General features: G+C 41.1%; 1 protein-coding gene across 23 annotated transcripts in view; it reads left to right on the plus strand.

Annotated features, from left to right (window-relative positions):
- Window positions 1–18,224, plus strand: part of LOC107269770 (dystrophin, isoforms A/C/F/G/H) — a 261,027-nt gene that overhangs the window by 74,102 nt on the left and 168,701 nt on the right. For all 23 annotated transcript variants that reach the window (XM_025087112.1, XM_025087115.1, XM_025087118.1 and 20 more), the window contains 2 exons: window positions 5,437–5,645; window positions 12,749–12,847. In XM_025087112.1, coding sequence (XP_024942880.1) covers window positions 5,437–5,645; window positions 12,749–12,847 — 308 coding nt within the window. The remainder of the gene's footprint in view (window positions 1–5,436; window positions 5,646–12,748; window positions 12,848–18,224) is intronic.

The raw sequence follows: 18,224 nt of genomic DNA on the forward strand, positions 1-18,224 counted from the left end.
GGGGGGGGGGGGGGGGGGGGGGATGGTGATTGAGAGAGACGAGTACGTAAACTAGATTAATTTATTTCTGAAAACGATAACGCTTTGTTTTGATTCTTTTGTCTTGATTCCAAAGAGACTTTTTTTTCTATTTACTGATCTGATCTTTTGTTTTTATTTATATTCTTTTATATTTATTGTTCTAATTCTTTCATTACGATCCGTTCGCTCGTCACGTGTCACCCGTATGCTTGTACATTTATGGACCACACGAGGAGGCTGAAAACCCTTTGAAATTGACGAGTGACCCATTTGTGGGCTTTCTACTCGATGCTCAGCAAACACAAAGGGCTTGATAGTCGTTGAAATTTCGCGAAGTTTCAAGCACGCAAATGTTCATCAAACAACCAGCAAAGGGAACAATGGATGCGACAGGAGCGAGCCAGCATCGGCTCTTATTTAATTCCAGTTACAGAAATTATCACCAAAAAAAAAGGACATATTTTAGTTTAATCTCCATAAATTACCTCATCGTTCCTCTATCCGGTTAATTTAGGATATTAGGGATAACCTCTCGTTTTGTCTCCTTGAGCCTGATAATCCCGTCTTTATATGCCATCTGTTAGGACAATCGATTAGCGTCAGGCTCATACAAGGTCTTGTACATTTTCGTTCGTCAGAAGAATTAGAAACCATTTCCACTTTGCATAATACTTTAGACCGACTTTTTGACGTCTACTAGCAATTAAGTATTTTGATATTAAAATATTTTCAATTAAAATAAAGATCAAAGCTGACTTGCGCCCCCTGCACCTGATTATAGGACACAGAAACAATTTCAAAATTTTAATGAATTGCAACAAGTTGTTTGTATTAGGCAAAACTTTTGTTTGACATTTCGCTAGGCGTCCGCCTTCCGCGAAACCATTTTTGGTTCTTAACGAAGGACCATAATACTAATTACGCGTTTTCGTATTTCCAACGTGGAGCTTTTCTTTTAAAGCCGAGCTTACCGAGCACCGTGCTTTGGCGCTTCCCAGCGAATCCGTGAGATCCCGAGGGCGCTGGGAGTCCCGGAAAACCCAGGGAACCCTGGGACTTTAAATTCCTTACGAAATTGCCAACGATCAATCATTCTCTCTACCGCGGACGTCGTTTAACCACATTATTTTAATGCACGTACACACGTACGAAGACCGATTAACAGGTACGCGCGGATGGTACGAGCCCTAATGTCGCCAGTTCTGTTTAAATTCCTTTATCGACCTCAAGCGAGCGTTCCAGCATTAATTAATGGGGGCCACGAGACATTATCCGTCACATGAGGAGGCTGAAATGCGTGACATGAATCATAATGTTACCAAAAAAAAAAAAAAAAAAATCTAATATTAAACATTTCTCAAAGTCCACAGATACGTACAGACCATACAATTTTTCTATATAAAACACGTTATACCAACGTAATACATAATCAATATATAACCCCATTGATAACATTTATCAAACTACATAATACGTTATATCCTGATTCAATTGTCTTATCGACTTTTTTCCCCTTCATCCTGTACCATTATGCTTAACAGGATCTTAAAGTATCCATGTAGATTATTAAATGATCTTACGAGGTTCTTATTTTTTTTTCACTCTTTCTCTCTGTCATTCTTACATCTTTTGTCCTGCTCATCAGTCTCCAATGTCCCAACGAGCATTATCCTTCTTTGACAACGGGCAGGATTTTCTAGTCGATCGATATAAGAACGAACGAGTCTCACTGGCTAGGAATATCGAGAGAAACGTAACTCTCATTAGGGTCCAAATCTTGGCATATCTTCATCCCCGTAGAGTCAGAATATATGTAGATCTAGTAGTCAGTGATGCTGGATGCTTGTAAAATACAGGGATCTGCTTCAGATATTACTTGAAAGCTCTATCTCCCCCCCCTGCCCCCTCTCGACCCCGACCATTTCTAGGAGAATAGTGTCAGTGGGTGATGGAGTGTAATCTATCACTCTCATTCACCCCCCCCTCCCCCCTACATCCAAAGCCCGTCTGTCACATCACTTATCTCCGCCAAGCAAGCTGACGGACAGACGCTTAAGCCGATCTCCCTCCCTTCCTCCCCCCCTCCCCCTCTTAATAACCGTCTAAAATTTGCTGAACAAGTGGCAGTACAGAAAATTGTTAAGAAAACGGGTTACCTGTATAGGATAGGGAAGGATTTATCACCCAATACACAAGCAATAATATATAAGACAATAATTGCACAACACTTCGAGTACTGCAATACGTTAGCAATATATATGGACACGTAAAAAATGGACTGATCACAAAAAGCTCAAAATTAGTAGATGTACAGTAGATGTACGCCGATAAACCAAATTTTAGAAGTTTTGGGTTTACGACGTTAAAGCAAAGAATGGTAAGTAAGGCAATGGAAGATGAGTAGCCAGGAGCTAAATAAATAAAGATTCTTTGTCTCTCTGCCCCCCTCTACCTCTCCCGCTCCCCCCTCTTTCTGACAGCACTCGCAGCTACTACCCTACGGTGTTCTTGTTACATCCCCATTCCGGATGGTGAATCGAACAACCCTTCTACTAGTTCCGGCATTCTTCAAAGCCCGTCAACTTCCGGACTCCGCCGGAAGTAGCTGTGTTATTTATATACTTAGCTTCTATTGACGTCTCTCGAGTTGTTATATACTATGTATATAATATATACAGGTACATTATGTACAAGGTGTATTTTATGTTATATATATAAAAATATATATATATCACCTCTGTAACTACCGGCAGGAATTTCAGATCCGTTAAAGTTTGCCGCTTCTGTCAGGAATTGCGAGAACTTTGACGATTTCCCGAAAGCTTCCATTGTGCTCCGATCGAGCATCCCCCACAGTCCGCCAATCGAATTTGAAGAAGGTCAGTAAAGAATAGAATAGTGGGTTTTATGGAACTAACGAGCTTCCTAGTGTTTATCGTGGGAGGCCTCGTAGGATGTAGGGGAACGAGAGGCATTAGTTTATAAAAGTTCACTTCCTCCGGCCAGTCCTCAATAAGTTTTCTCTGGTCATCCCCTCATTTTGACTGGGAATAATACTCGGCCGTAGCCTTCCGTAAAATTTGCAACCTTGGCATTTATTTTCTCCATTTCTTTTTCTCTCCCTTCTCGTACGTTATCGCTTACCGTGCCTACGTATGCCTAGCTTTACCCTTCGAAGCTACGAGTTTAGTATTCAACATATGGGCACGCTTATATTTCAAACCTCATTCTACCCTTAATATACGGGGTAATTTCCGCCTCTCTAACGTGAGCCGCATCTAGACCACGCATATTCTCCGCGGGATTAAACCAAGGGGTGCGGATAAGTCTTGCCGGAAGAACACGTTTCCCTCAGATAGATAAAAATAACAAAAAAATTTCTCATCTATGAAAACTTACTTTTTTTTTTAATTATAGATATTCATTTTACTTATTCTTGTTTCAATAAGCAACGGAGGAACGGATATTACCATTTCATGTATTATCTGTCACATGAAATTCCTATGGTCGACTATGCTAATTGGTCATTGAATTGTCTGTCATTTAATTATACCTATTATTTTTTGTTCAGTTTTTCCTTTCTTTTGATATAGGGGACTATTTTACATTGAAAACCATATCAACATGGCCTCTCAGTGGTACATATGCCGAGGTACTGTCGCAAGAAATCTCTAAGCATCGCCGTGGGCGTGTTTACCTGAATTAACCGAAATTTCAAGTGAATTTGGGACGTTTGTTGTTACTGGCGTAATCAAGGGCAGAGGATATTTTTGTTAAAAGCTCTGTGAGAGTAAAATTTTCCGTTCCGGCAGCCTTCAGGGGACGTCCGCCATAATCCCCGTATAACTTCTTGAGCTATAAGACGGCGTCGCTCGAAGAGCCGTCGTTTCCTGAAAAGACAAAACTTCAAAAGATATCACAGCTAGCTGATTTAATGTCACGCGCGATAACAGTAACGATCATCGTGAATGACTCGTCAGTGAGAATAAAAGTCGCATTTAGTCTGCTGACGAATCATGAAAAATGCTATGACTTTTCTGAACTGCGAAATTTACATTCGAAATGCGTCTTTTTCCGTATCGCAATGAGATACGTACGAGCAACTGGGTATATTTATCGATGTAATTTGTTGTCGCGCCCTCCTATTCGATCTGTAGCTTAATGTTGCAACGGTGGCGTAGAACTCTGTAACGACCTGTACCACATTGCAAGTTATTACAGCACGCAGTTTCGTTCTTCCTTGCGCCCCTACAGCTTTTTCCTCTTGTCCCTTATCCATACTAAAACCTTCCAAGCAGCCAAGGGCTTCGGCAACTTATGACGGAACTTTCCGAGCACTCGTGGTTTATGCTTCTAGTTCTAAGTCGCCGCTACTCTGGCTTAAGCGAATAGGTAACGATATATTCCTCTCTGGTATGGGAATGTACATTGTATGTATTTACCTACCTATGTACTTATTTACAAAATTAAGCCTTACCGTTGACTTCTAAGTGCTACTGTACATACATATATATTTTCTTTTGTCTTAGACTCTCTTGGTACATATAGCCAATGACTTTGTCTTCTACTTGGTGTGTCAGAGTCCACTAAAATATTAATGACATGGTACTACACGTATAACGTAAGATTTGTATGTATAAGTAAGTTTTAACTGTGACGTAATATAAGGATGCTGGCAATTTTTAATGAAATTTAAATCTAGAGAGATTTTGAAAAAGGCATATTTTTTAAGTCAAGACTCAGTTGCAGATTTTAATCAATTATATTTTTGTTTTTTTGTATATTTTCTTTTTCACGGGTAAAAAATACGTCTGTTGGAGAAATTTAAAAAAATTTTAATCCGATTTTCATTTTTAATTATAATTCGACTAGGGTCTTAAAGGATAGAGCAAGAAAGTTTTTGAACGAATGGGTAAAAATGAGGCATTAGTCGCGTTAAGTCGTTAAAGCGCCGTAATGCGTTTTTAAGTAACAATTTAACAACGTTGCGTTGCGGAACTATCGGGAACCTTGTGACGTAAGTTCACGAGACGTGACATCGGGGAAAAAAAAAAAACAAAAAACTTTACAATCGTATTAGGAAACTGAAATACACGAAGATCTCGCTTTTCTTTGGTTCAGTTTGCTTTTCTCCCTTTCCGAGAGTTTTTCCCAGTTTTCAACTGTTCGTTCACTTAGTTCTTTAACGGAAGCCACAATGCCGCTTGAACACGTTGAAATATCGCGAGGACTTATAAACTCTGAAAATTCCTTTACCATATGATTTCACCAGCACATTCGTACGTCTTGCAAAGTTTATCCATCTTTTCACTTGACTCATATTTCGTAAGTGATTCTTTGAGACACGAAATCACGCCATAGGTATTCAATAGAATATTGCTCTAACGAAAGTATTGTTCTGCTTTGTTGTTGCAGAAGTGGAAAGGAGCGCAGGGGCGGCTACGTCGGTGGGTGCAGCTGCGGGGAGCCCTCGAGGCTCAGCACCCTCTCCTGCACCCTCGACGACATCCTCAACCCCCGTCGTAACTAGCCCTTCGGCTTCGTTCTCTTCAGCGTCTTCTTCACCTTCACCCACTTCAGCGCCTTCGACTCTTGTCGCGGGCCTTGATAAATCTGTGCTTCAGGTAAGTTTACATTAAATTTTTTTTTGACGCTACGAAATTATTCTAGCTCTTCCTGCAAACCCCGACCCATCCCGCACCTCGTCCCTTATTCAACTCCTTATCACCAGAGTCTCACCCTTGTGTCTATAACTCAGTGCGCTACGGTCGTATTGGCTTAAGAAAATCTCTCTCCTCCATTTCGCTCCTGTTATTTCATTTGTCATGACTTATTTATCGCTTCCCTCGGCTACGGTACTTCGGGTAAACGGTTTATCGTCACTTGCCGAGGAAAAATGACGACGTACTTTCTTACGAGAAGATAGGACCCTGCATGCGCACAGGGACGTATATTTTTCCGTCATCCACTGGCGTAACTTAAATTCGCGGTAAACGACGCGGGGGTCGTAGAATTTTTGCTTTGAGGAATTCTCATTTCTGGCTTAGGAACTTCATCCAGGGGTAGCGGAAAAACCCGCTTGTGAATAATAACACATAGCCAGCCACTCATTTTACATTTTTACGTGCGTCCATGGTCTGCGTCCCCCTGGCGAAGGGGGATGGAAACGGGGTGGAAAGAAATGGCGAGGGAGGGTCGGAAAAAGTGAAATGAAAGGGGTCAGGAGCAAAAGCCAGCTAGGGCGCAAAGAGGTACGTTTCAAAGTCAAAGGCACAGACCCGTGAGGTTGCTCTTGGACTTGCCCAAGTGTCCGAGCTTTCTTCCCTTGTAAAGAAAAGTAATAGCCACCGCTGGTCGTAGACACGTAGGACGATTCTTTGACACGCAACCGGAACCGGAAATTGTTACGTTCGTACGTACAGTCCCTGACAAAGGAAATTCCTACACTCCGCTTAATACTTTATAAAAATGTATAAAAACGGTCTGGTAACGTTACTGGTCCATCGATGAAGGTAGTGGCTTAACGTAAGTTCGTCCTTGGCTCGGTCTTACGTGTTTCTTGGGAATATCCATTTCTTTGTTTATTTGGAACCGTCCGTGACGTCACGTAGAGAAAAGTTGTAGAAAAGATATAAGACGAAATTTTTATTAATGCACAATTGATTTTGCATAATGTCAGGATCTTGGGGATTGGGTAACGTACGTTCGGACGTGGAACGACGCCTTTGTAATTCCTTCGTGTAAAGGCAGATTATGTTGTGTACGAAGGTTGCGATAGGATTGGACAGTGATACGGATACGGGAATGCTGTTAGCTTGGGAAAAATGCGTGAAGCAATGTTGTATTAAATTATAGGACTTGCTGGATGACAGTAATAACCAATGTGTCAGACCCTTTTCAACTTTAGGCCAACCCCAACTCGATTACCGATGCGTCAACCAGATTAGTTCCTGACCAGTGTACAAATAATAGGACTTCTCCTACGAGAGCTAAGAGTGTCCCTCTTGGACCCACGTGGGTGCATAAAGCTAAAAAAGCACAAGAAGAAGAAGAACAAGAAGAAGAAGTAGGTGTCCTTTTTTGTTGGAGTAAGAATGATAAACGTAATAAGGTATATCTGGCGGGATACACGTACGCGACATTTTCATGCTATTCCGTTGTGGCTCTTAGGGAGGGAAAGAGGGGGTGGGTGGTATGACAAAAGATTCCGACACAAGCTCGACGAAGATGCCCTTTAAGGGTAACCTTATTTCCGGTGCTAAATACCGTAAAAGTTTACCCTCGTAAAAATTCAAGATTATCGTCCAATATCGCTTTATTGCAATTTCGTTCTTTATGCTTGTTTTTTTTTTTTAGATGGCGCTGTTAAAGCTAGACGCAATAAAAATTGACTCGCTGTCAGTGGCGAAACTTTAAGATTTCGTTAATCTGGACGCTATTGAACGTATCTTTATTCGCGAATCGAGACGTTTCGCTGTATTTTAAAATGAGAATCGTCTTTGCATTGTGGGGTTCGGAGTACTGAAAGTGGATGAAGGAAAGTACGAAATTATTAAGGGGTATACTCAAGAGGGACTAAGCTGAACTGAATATTCGTAGGGTGGTTCGCATGAGAGCTAGGTTATTAGGAACGGGAATTAGGTTTGTGTTATAGCGGTCGACAGGAGAAATGGCCGAAGGGCCAGAGGGGCTGTTTCCTGTAACTTGGTCAATTTTATTGAGTTACGTTTCTCGTCCTAGCTGGCTACTATCACGTCCTCCTTCATTCATTCTCTATATTTACCAGCGTGTCTCCCATGGGCAGACAATAAATGGCTCGTGATAAAACGGATTCGTTAATAAATGTCAGTTTCGAAAAGTGTGCTTTACGGTAACCCTATCTCTGTTGGGTGATTTTGAAAGTGGTGTTGATAAAAAAATATGTTACTCAAAATTATTTAAAATATACTCCGTGATCCATACCTGCTATACTTAATTTTAAATAGATTTTTTTTTTTTTTTAACATCCTAGTATAGTTTGTCCAAACTGCTCTTATGGGGAGATTTTGAAGACTGCAACCCATGATGGGAGACGTGATAAAATAATTGAATTGGGAAGCTCCGTTTTAGCCAGTTTTACGACAAGCTTAATTAAGCTTCTGCCGAACGGTGGTTAGTTCGGGTGAAAGCTTTTTTTTTATGTCCCGCATTGGATCTAAAGGGAGACCTCAGCTTCAGGTAAAATAATAGCACTTTCTCAAGGACGTCACAAGCCGGGTTAATACGGGGCGAAATGAGTCCAAGCTCCCTGTGGGACATCTTCTGGCGAATCCGGGTAACTCCAGCCCTACCGGGTAGAAGGTGACTCCTTCGCCTCTTGTGAATCCACCCTTCTCAAGGAAGAGCCCAAGCGAGTAATGGCGCTAATTGCCTCATATTAATTCCATAAATTTCGGATATTCCTTGAGTGGATGCGAATAAGATCACAGCGTCATATGGATAAACATCAACTTCCTTCGGGACGCTTATACCGGTATCTTCAAGCCCAAGGGGATGAACGGTAAGGGAGAGATTTGCGTATGAAAATTACTATACAATTTCATTATTCAAAGTAAAATATTTGCCCCATCTATTATTCATACGCATTTATGTAAACGGTCCGTATACCTTTTCCCTGATTATCAAGAGTCTAGCACGTGTACATATCTTTTGTCCCCTTTTCTTTTCATCCCCTATCTTTTGTTTCCCGTTTCCGACTATTGCTTTTCGTTTCCAAGGAACTTAACAAGCGACGGATTTTCGACGTGCTGATTTTTACATAGAGACATCGGTCTCTTTTAGTCGTATAATTTCATCCCCTGCGTGATCAGTCGTCTACGGGGTACCTAGGTACATACAAGATCAATGGCGGGTCCTCGCGAAAAGATTCTTGGGAAGAAAAAAAGAGCAAAAAAGAAAAACCGGAACTTGACATTTTCTCGTTTCCTCGTCCCATTCGATGGCCTAACTACTGGCATTCCTTCCTACCTTTAGCGTTTCTGGTTGTTCTTTTGTTCAACGAAGCGAGTTTCGCCATCCAGTGGTTCTCCGTCTTCTTTCTCCTATCGTTCTCTGCATCTTTCTCGTTTCTGCTCTTTTTTTTTCCGATACTTTCTTCTTTCCTCCTTTCTCTACGTATAGCTGCGGTCTGATCGTCGGTATTACCTGAACCATGGAAAAATGTGTGTGTCGCGACCACGATCGCGATATAGTCCAAAGTTTCCTTTCATGTTAGAATAAGGGTGGAGTCTGGGTGGTTGCTAGAATATTGGCTTTTTGCGAATCGAGAAATTTTTTTACTTTTCTACTGCTCGACGAGAAAAGTTTACGTGTCTTAGGGGGAGTGGTGGTGGTGGTGGGGGGGGGGGTAAACTCTTTTGAAGTATTCCACGTTCAATCGTTAAAATGGTATTCGATTCTTTCGAAATTCGTCCGACGTCATTCGGGGAATTTCGTAAAATTTCTTTGCTTTGCAATTCCTTGAAGCTTCTCTTTGGTTGATATTCATAAAATATTATGAAAATTATTATACTTTTTGTTTTACCAAATACCAAATATATAATTTAAGTATACGCGAAATAGCATCGTGTTAATTATTCGAAAAGTTAAAGACTTTAAGATATTTAACTCGTTACTATCTGTTAGTTTTATTAACTAGTTTCGAAAACGCATGAATATCAAGTAGCCACACGTAGAACGCTGCTTTCCCTGGTAATCGATAATTCGGACTCCTCTCTTCCCTATAAAGTATTTTACGATCTTCGTTCCATCTTCTTTTCCAATACTGTCGAATCGTCGTTCGCTAGGTTAGGTTTTCTTTATCCATAGATAATCTCTGCATCTCCACAGTGGAAATCGTTGGAATATGTAGGAGATAGGAACGTCCAATAACATGTCAATTCTTTTTGACATTTTACAAATCGATGTTCTCTTTTATACGCGTGAAAAACTAAACGAAAAAAAAACATAACCTTCGACCAAAACAAGACTCAAACACTCTGATATTTAAAACAGGCAGTTCGTTCACTTCCATTTATGAATTTCACAACAGGCGGACCCGACTGCGTGTCTAGTCGAATAACGAGTTGTTTCTATGTCAAATAAATCATAGCTACATGCACTTCAGCGAACGACACTGATTTGCACGTACGCCTAGATAATATATATGTACATACACACACTATACTGTTTTTGTACCTATTCTATCTTGTGTATTATTTGACTGTATAATAGCACACAATTTGAATTGTCTTTTGTTTATCACACGTTTCTTGGCGCGTGTTCTACATGGAATTTAGATAATCGCAGCGATCGGAAAAATATACGAAAGTTGATATCGGTAACATGAAATAGTCGAGGGTTCTGGATGGGATAAGAGTATAGTGTCGCTTTCGTCCTAGTGTCTCTTCATTTAATGAAATCTAATTAACTGGCAGCCGTGTCGCGTCTAAACTTTCTTGGCGTGGCTCGATCGTTTATTAATCGCGGCCGAGTAGACTTGGCCGATTACGTGCGAGTTCCTGAGACTTTACAGCGCGGAAGGGGGTTACGGCTGAATAAGGGTTGCATAGGGTCGGCGGATAGGAATTGCAAGTTGTCAGCCACAAACTGGAATACCAGGCGACCATGTAGTCTACTTCTGGATTACGTTATGCAGTCCGTTGCGAAACTTGGCGAGACTTGAGAGTGGATTTCTCATTGTTGAGATAGTAATTGTGGATTTTCGCAGTTGGATGAAAACTGGCAAATTTCGAGGTCAGTCGGTTTTAATAAAATTGCTATAACAGGACCGATTTAATGTATGATCTTAATTTGCGAATATTATTGTTTAAATTAATCTTACAGATTTTTTGTTGTATGTCTTTGAAGAGCAGGCAATACTTTTTTTCTCTCTCTTTTGAAAGGTATCAAAATTATAATTTTGGCAGTTTTAATGAAAATTACTTGGCTTCAACAGACTGCCTACCAAAGTCGAAAATTAACCAATGCTAATCGGATTTTCTTTCTAATTGGCATGATTCCTAGAATCATAATTTTCGCTTTATTGATTCCCACGTTTTCAACAGACTCGCGTTCTAACCCCAAAGATGTTTTGGTTGATAATATTATTTTTGAAAATCCCTATTGAATTTTAACCTACGCAAACATAGAGTTTCTTTATTCGACAGTAGCTATTTAACAGGGAATGTAATATTTAAAGTATATTGAAACGGAAAGAAATGACTGACAGGTCAAGTTTCAAACTGAAAAGACATGCATGATTCTCAATTATTCTCCGGTAATACCTATTTAATCAAGCAGATCTTATAGGACGCGCAACAGGGGTGGTCCCGAAGGAAGTAAGGAGGTCACCCCTGGATTTAGACTGTCTGGACTCGGTAGGGGTGAGACCTTAATTTCCTGTAGCAACCCCGGCTTATCTCTTACGATTTACAAACTTCCAAGGAACTTTCGTGCCGCTTCGAGCCGAAATAACAACATTTGTATTTTTAGGGGGGGGAGGGGGGAATTGCCCACGATACTTTCGCTTTTCATTCCCGTGGAATTTCCTCCCTCGTACCTACCTGGTGGGTCGAGAGAGGGTTGATGAGACGCCGGGCGTCCTCTTGCGCGGAACGTGCCGACGTCGAAAACAAGTTTGAGAAAAAAAAAACAAAAAAGTAAGCGGAGTAAAAGCGTGAACGTTCCGCGTAGGCTCTTGGAAGTTGTGTAGAGGTTAAGGGATGATGGTTAAGGGTTGGATGGGGTGAAAAGTAGAATGTTCCTGGCAGACTTTGCCGCCATTGTTCGAGTGTCGAGTACAATCGTCGAAACGTACGTAACGAGTAAGCTGGAGAAAAGAAACCAATTTGGTAGACGCCATTGTTTCCCGGAAGACGAAACACCCTTTCGTCAGTTTTGCATTTCAATTCGCACCCTCTCCCGTCTCCTCGATATACACCCCTGTAGCGGATGGTTAGTATCTCGGCGGGTGGAAAATACACTTGAACGTTGAAACTTGAAGTTGGCCACTTACGACTGGACACTCCCTACTAATTTCCGCCTACAAGCACCTAACTTCCGCTCGCATCCCCCAATAGCCTGGGGCTGACTTTTGTCCAGGGCTACTGGACGTCTGCGATTCGCAGTACTACCTGTGTACGGTTATACGAAAATCTCATTAACGGGTGTCCCCAAGCCCATTGGTGGACGAAAAATGTTTGTATTAAAAGTTGAAGAGAATAACGTTTGGATTTTACTGCGAATGAATATTCGAAAATTCGCGTTTATTGCAAGGCGGGTATTGTGACAATTCGCGGGGTCGTATGTGATACAAGTTCATGAGGAGGGGGATGAACAGTTTTTTTTTTTCTTTATTTGTTTATTACGTATTTCCGTCTGCATTGTCCTTTGTACCATCGTAAGCATCTCGCTTTGTGAGGAAAGTCCGTTATTGTTTTCGACGTTAATCTCCTTTGGTCGCAAAGAGGGACGAGAAACAGAAAGTATAGAGGGTAGGATTAAAGCTATCAAAAACACTACACAACGCTCGTTCGAGAACAAAAGGAAACAGGGACCGACGCTGATGATGACTTTATCCTTGTTCGAGTCTCTTCTGTTTCTCTCTACCTCCCACTTCTTCGACCCTCTTAGGTGCCACCGTTTTATCTGGTGGTATCGCACAGTCTCTCATTAACTCGCGTTCGACTTAATTTTTATGTGTTTTCAGATACGCGATTGGCTCACCGTCGAAGAAGAGATGCTGCGACAACAGGCCGTCGTCGTCGGCGACATCGACGAGATCCTTCAGCTTCTCGATAAGCAGAAGGTAAGAGTCTCATTGTCGAAAGACGTTTTAATCTTGCTCTTTAATATTCCTCGAGAATGTCATCTGGCATCGTGTTTGATTTTCAACCCCTTTGGAAAAACCTTGATGAAAAATATACGACTAATTTAACCTGCCACAAGCAAATGACTTACGCACACACGTGTCCCTTGACTTCGTCAGGCCTTTGAAGTTCGCCGACGTATTTGCAATGGAAAAGTGACGTTGGTATCGAGTGCAGCGTCTGGTCCAGGGCTCCGATCCTATCCACCCCCTATATACAGTACGTTGAAGAAGTTTTTTAGATGGGTATTAAAAAAGAAATACAAGATCGATACTGATATAATTGTATTAATTGCAATAGTTTGAAATTTCATTTCCAATTAATACAACGTGTTGACGTTTCATGTATATAGCTGCCTGGAAATAAAAAGGGTGGCTAGATACGCTTATCTAATAATTAATTTTGATTTCAGATTTGATTTGATTTGATAGATTACAGGGATTGCAACCCCGTATAAAAAGAAATCGAAAGAGTTATCCGCAAGCTTCTTACCGTCGTGTTTAAGGTACCTGAATTTTCTTCCGCTCGGTAAAGAGTATCCCTGTTTTACCGACCGCGCTAGGAAAACTTCTGGAACGTACCAAAAGTTACTGGAGGGTAAATATCCGACTCAGTCACTTACCCCTTGCGCTGTGAAGCTTGCGCAATTCTCTCTGGACCATACCTTTCGTACCGTTACGGTATTGTCCGCAAGGTGGTGTCTATAATTTCTGCCGTAAAAGAGCATCAACGCCCTTGCAATTTTAGCCGCGAGAGGGTGCATTAGCGTTTTGAGAAAACCCTGACATTGACATTGGCATTAAGCGGACAACGACCGCTGCCACGCCTTCCTTTCATTCGACACACCAAGTACCATTCCGCGCAATCGTAGATTTTCTTCTTGCTAGAGTGTCTCACGCTCTTCTTCCACTCTGTCTCTCTCTTTCTCTCTCTTACTCCGGTTACTCTTACTTACTCTCTCTCGTTACTTACTACTACCTTTGAAATCAAGTCACGTTTTCAGTGCAGTCGATACCTTCTGCCGTAGGGCATTAAGGGTGGAGGGTGTTGGGGCCCTTCGTTAATATTTCTCTCTATAACATTATACCAGGGGTGCATTGGCGTATTTGTTAATTAATGTCACGTGAATAATTCGTTGCTCTCATAATTTCATTTAATATAGTAAAATCAATAAAATTCTACACGTGTAAATATATGGGCAATGCAATCAAATATGTGGGCAATGTAATGTATTCAAATTCGAATGAATAATGGAATACTTTATACTTGAAAATACATATTTTCGTGAAAATATCCATAATACGATATTATAAAATTGTTAGGGTGTTCAATGTTGAAAACAATTCGAATCTCATCCCATCCGAGTGATGTCCTTAAACCGATCTTTCCGCGATGTCAAAAGCTTTTTAAATCATCTTGTAAGGGTGGCAGAATGGGGCGGAGGGTGGGAGAGGGCGTCATACCACCCCTGACTAAGGGGTCTCACCCGATTAGCTTGCGGCAAGGTATACTAATGACATCCGATAACATTATTTCAGAAGCGAAGTAGTATCAACGTGATTAAAGGCGACCAAAAACAATGGGGTTGTTACGGCGGTGTTGCTATTGATTTCCGATTGAGAAGACAGAGTAAGAGTAGGAGGGTGCAAGGGGGGAGGGTTGCCAGAGAGAATCGGTCTCAGGGGTTGGGTCTCTGGAATTCCCTTCGCTCCAGGGGCAGCTGAGACCAGTAAATCCTAAAATTCCTTAAACTCAAAAATCTTGGTCGTAATCAGCTGTACGTATATATGTGTCCTGATAAAATTCTAAAATCGTAGATAAATTTGCCAAATTTAAATGACCCAAAGCAATTTTTTTTTAGCGTGAAATCAAAAAAATATTTATATACGTATAACCATGACTGCGCGTCGAGTAGCGTAGCTTTTCGAATTCTATCATCTGCAAAAGCAGTAGGAGTTCACGTCGCGAACATAAAACCTGAGGAAATAGCTTCTTCGGTATCGTCGTCGTCTTTTCCCTTTCGCATAATTTCAACGAAGGCCCATATCTGCAGAATTAGGATTGAGCGTCAGAACGTGAAGGTATTCTAAGCGAGGGACTACTTACTATGCACGAGTATCGGATCGGTGGGAATACTAATGGGTATATTAATCTACTCGAGTATTATAAGTCTAACTATTTGTAAGTAGAACTCGTGTTGCTCCGTTGCGCCGTAATCAATAGTGCAATTGCGCGAACGGTACTGTGTATTTATGTGCATTGAAAATACATTGGATTTCTAGGGAGCTGTATAGGAAAGACATAATGATCTGTTCTGATTTAATTAATGTGATTTTGAATACGTGTATTTTTTAAGTACAGTACGATTACAATTTAAAAGGTTTACTCGCACTTTATCGTAATGATTCCAGGTGTAATTTACCTAAATGTAAGTTGAAGTCGTTGTTCGATTTTCGATTAATTTTACGGATGTATTTGACGTAACGGTTAGATATAAGATATTATGTAATATTTCAGTATATATGTGTTTACATATGTATAATATACACGAGCGAGTTCGCAGGAATTGATACGGGGTTTCGTTTTAGGGAATAATCGAGAAATGGATTTACTGGATGTTTACCTGTCCGTTTTCTCCATTAATTTTTCATTACTCGAAAAACTATAGCTCGTTCTGAAACGATCATAAATTCGTATATCCAACGATACGTATTTCTCGCTCTCCTTTAATACACACACAATAATGTATTAGTAAATTTTTGTCGTGAAATATTTGCATATTATTAATATTTGTAATAATATTTGTAATATTCCATATTACTGAGAGTAAATAAAAATTACTATTTTTCGAAATACCTAATCTAGCAAGCCGAAAAGTACGAAAAGTATTTTGACAATACAATGTTTTTTGTTCGTTAGTCAAAATCCAAAAGCTCTGTTAAAAGTCCACCCAGTCGCATGCCGAGAGGGATTAGTGATTTTTTCGCGAAATGAAATTGATATGCAAATGCGTATACGTAACGTGAATTAATCGCGTGTTCGTTGCCGAATTTTTCATCGTACGTATCCAGGTTGTGGCCAGACCGGCCAGCCTGAAACGAGCGAGCGCCGGAGAACGGGAAAATGGTGATGGCGTCGGCGTCGGCGTCGGCTCGAACAGCACCAGATAGAATGGTAGGAAAACACGCGAACAAATCGTTGCACATACGCCGTGCTTTCTGGTCGGAGCGTTAATTGATCCGAGCTTTCGTCGAGTCTCTACCTTGACGATAATAACGGCGTCTAGCAATGTCCGATTCTTGAACGGTACATTGACCGTCGGCGACAACCCCAGCAGTAACCGTATAAGGATACATAACAGAAAATACATCAATGTAACCCATTTTAACTTTAGACATTAAAAGAAAAAAAAAAGTCTTGATTTCAGATTACAACGTTCAGCCTTTGCACGATACGGTCGTTGCACGCATGCCTAACGGGATTTGACTAGAGCGGCGGAGTCGTTGAGCCTTTCGTTGAAATTCAGAACAGTCGACTTTTTACGAAGCTTCGTTCCTATGAATAATCGCGTACAAAAATGTGCGATTTTGTAAATAAAAATTTGGAGTCGAATAAAATACACAGGTACATAGGACAGCGAAGACTCGTTATACCGCGTGAGAAATACACCATACGCCGCCTGTATTCTTTTTCACGTGGCACAATGAGCGCAATTAACTTGTTCGCGCGGCGAATAAGCCGAAGGTCTTCATTGTTCGAGGTCGGTAAAGAGGAGCGTGACTTTAACCGAGGTAATTTCTCGACGATCGAACAATTCGATTGATCTATACAATTTTTCCATCTACAGCGAAATGTTATTTATAGGAAAAATTGTCATCCTCTTGGGGTTTCCGTAGTAATCGTCCTGTCGAATGTTAATGGGTCACTGTCGGGTTTGACGATCGAGGTCGTTTCTCAACCCTTTCGGTATTCATCGCTAAGGACTATGATTAATGAGTCCTCGCGCTACACCAAGAGAATCGAACCGTTGGCGAGGAATATATTCACAAATTTTGTATATTTTACACACTGGACTCCGATATTCACCCTTTTCGTTACTTCATGCAAAACGTTACTCCTTTGTGTTCAGGACGGTTCGATAACGCCATAAAGAACGAAGCCTGTTCCCTGTTTACGTAATGACCTGGGAATTAACGTTATAGACACGGTTGTATATATTTTATATTGTAACTTGTACACCCTGTATTACGCGCTCGCGGAATTATGGGAGTCGTTTAACAAGGTTTCCTTTTTTGTTTCTCCAAGAAATTCCGTACGATTCGCAGAGGAAATTTTTCTTGCGTATTGTTCGGCCTCGGATGCTCAGGTAGCCGCCTGCGAGAGCTTTTGTTACGTTTTGAGAACGTCGCGTGCTTTTCACAGAAAGCCAAGTTTCCCCAGCTCCCCGTTTCGCCTCGTATCGTCGTTACGCTTGAGCTTTCCAGTGTCGAGGGACAGCAACGTTATTCGAACTCACCCATCCCCCTTCCACCCCCCACCCAAGATATCCATCTCTTCTATTTTCCTTCATTCAGGTATTCTTCGCTACAGTCCTCCGAGCTTCGCGTAAGCTCGAATAAAGCTTCGACGGTTCTCACGACGACTGAACTTCCGTTCGCGCGAATAATCGTCGAGTTTACTCGAGTTTCCAGCGTCTTCCTCGAGCGTTCTCAAAGTTGTTGGTTTCGACTTTCGTTTCGTGTGACAGTCATAGAAACGGGGCTTTAGTGGACTTATTATAGTCGCGCCGTAAGGAATTCGCATAATTTCCTACTCAGCCGAGTGAACCTGGTAGGACGGAAAAAGTTGGTCTCGAGTGAAAATCGACGATGAACTTTCTACGAGTTCAAGTTTTACATGGTTCGAGAATAAAATAGTTTTTGATAGTCGAATGAAGTACAGTGCAGATTGTAAGTATCGGCACGGTGCATTCTTCACTAATATTTTGTGATACTCTGGTGGCGTATAGCGAGTTAAGCCATTCTTTTCAAATCAGATCCACGAAATTGATCAAAAAATCAAATTACAGCAGTATCGTACGAACAAGGCCGATTATCAATTTACGATTATTAGAATGATCCAATATCGCGTGTCTGAGCGCAGATGAGTCGGTTAGATAATTTCAAAACAGTTACACGTACATTAAGCTCTAAGCTCAAATATTTAATTACGCGATTTCGCACAGCCCCATCTAACCTGGAATCTTTGCAATTAACGCCTCGTATTTTTCTCCAAGTTTAACGAGTGCACGGGTCGTGCTAATTGTAAGAGTGCGAA

Source organism: Cephus cinctus, unplaced genomic scaffold (genome assembly GCF_000341935.2).
Source record: "Cephus cinctus unplaced genomic scaffold, Ccin1 Ccin1_scaffold0690, whole genome shotgun sequence".
In the NCBI taxonomy this organism is placed as follows: Eukaryota; Metazoa; Arthropoda; class Insecta; order Hymenoptera; family Cephidae; genus Cephus; species Cephus cinctus.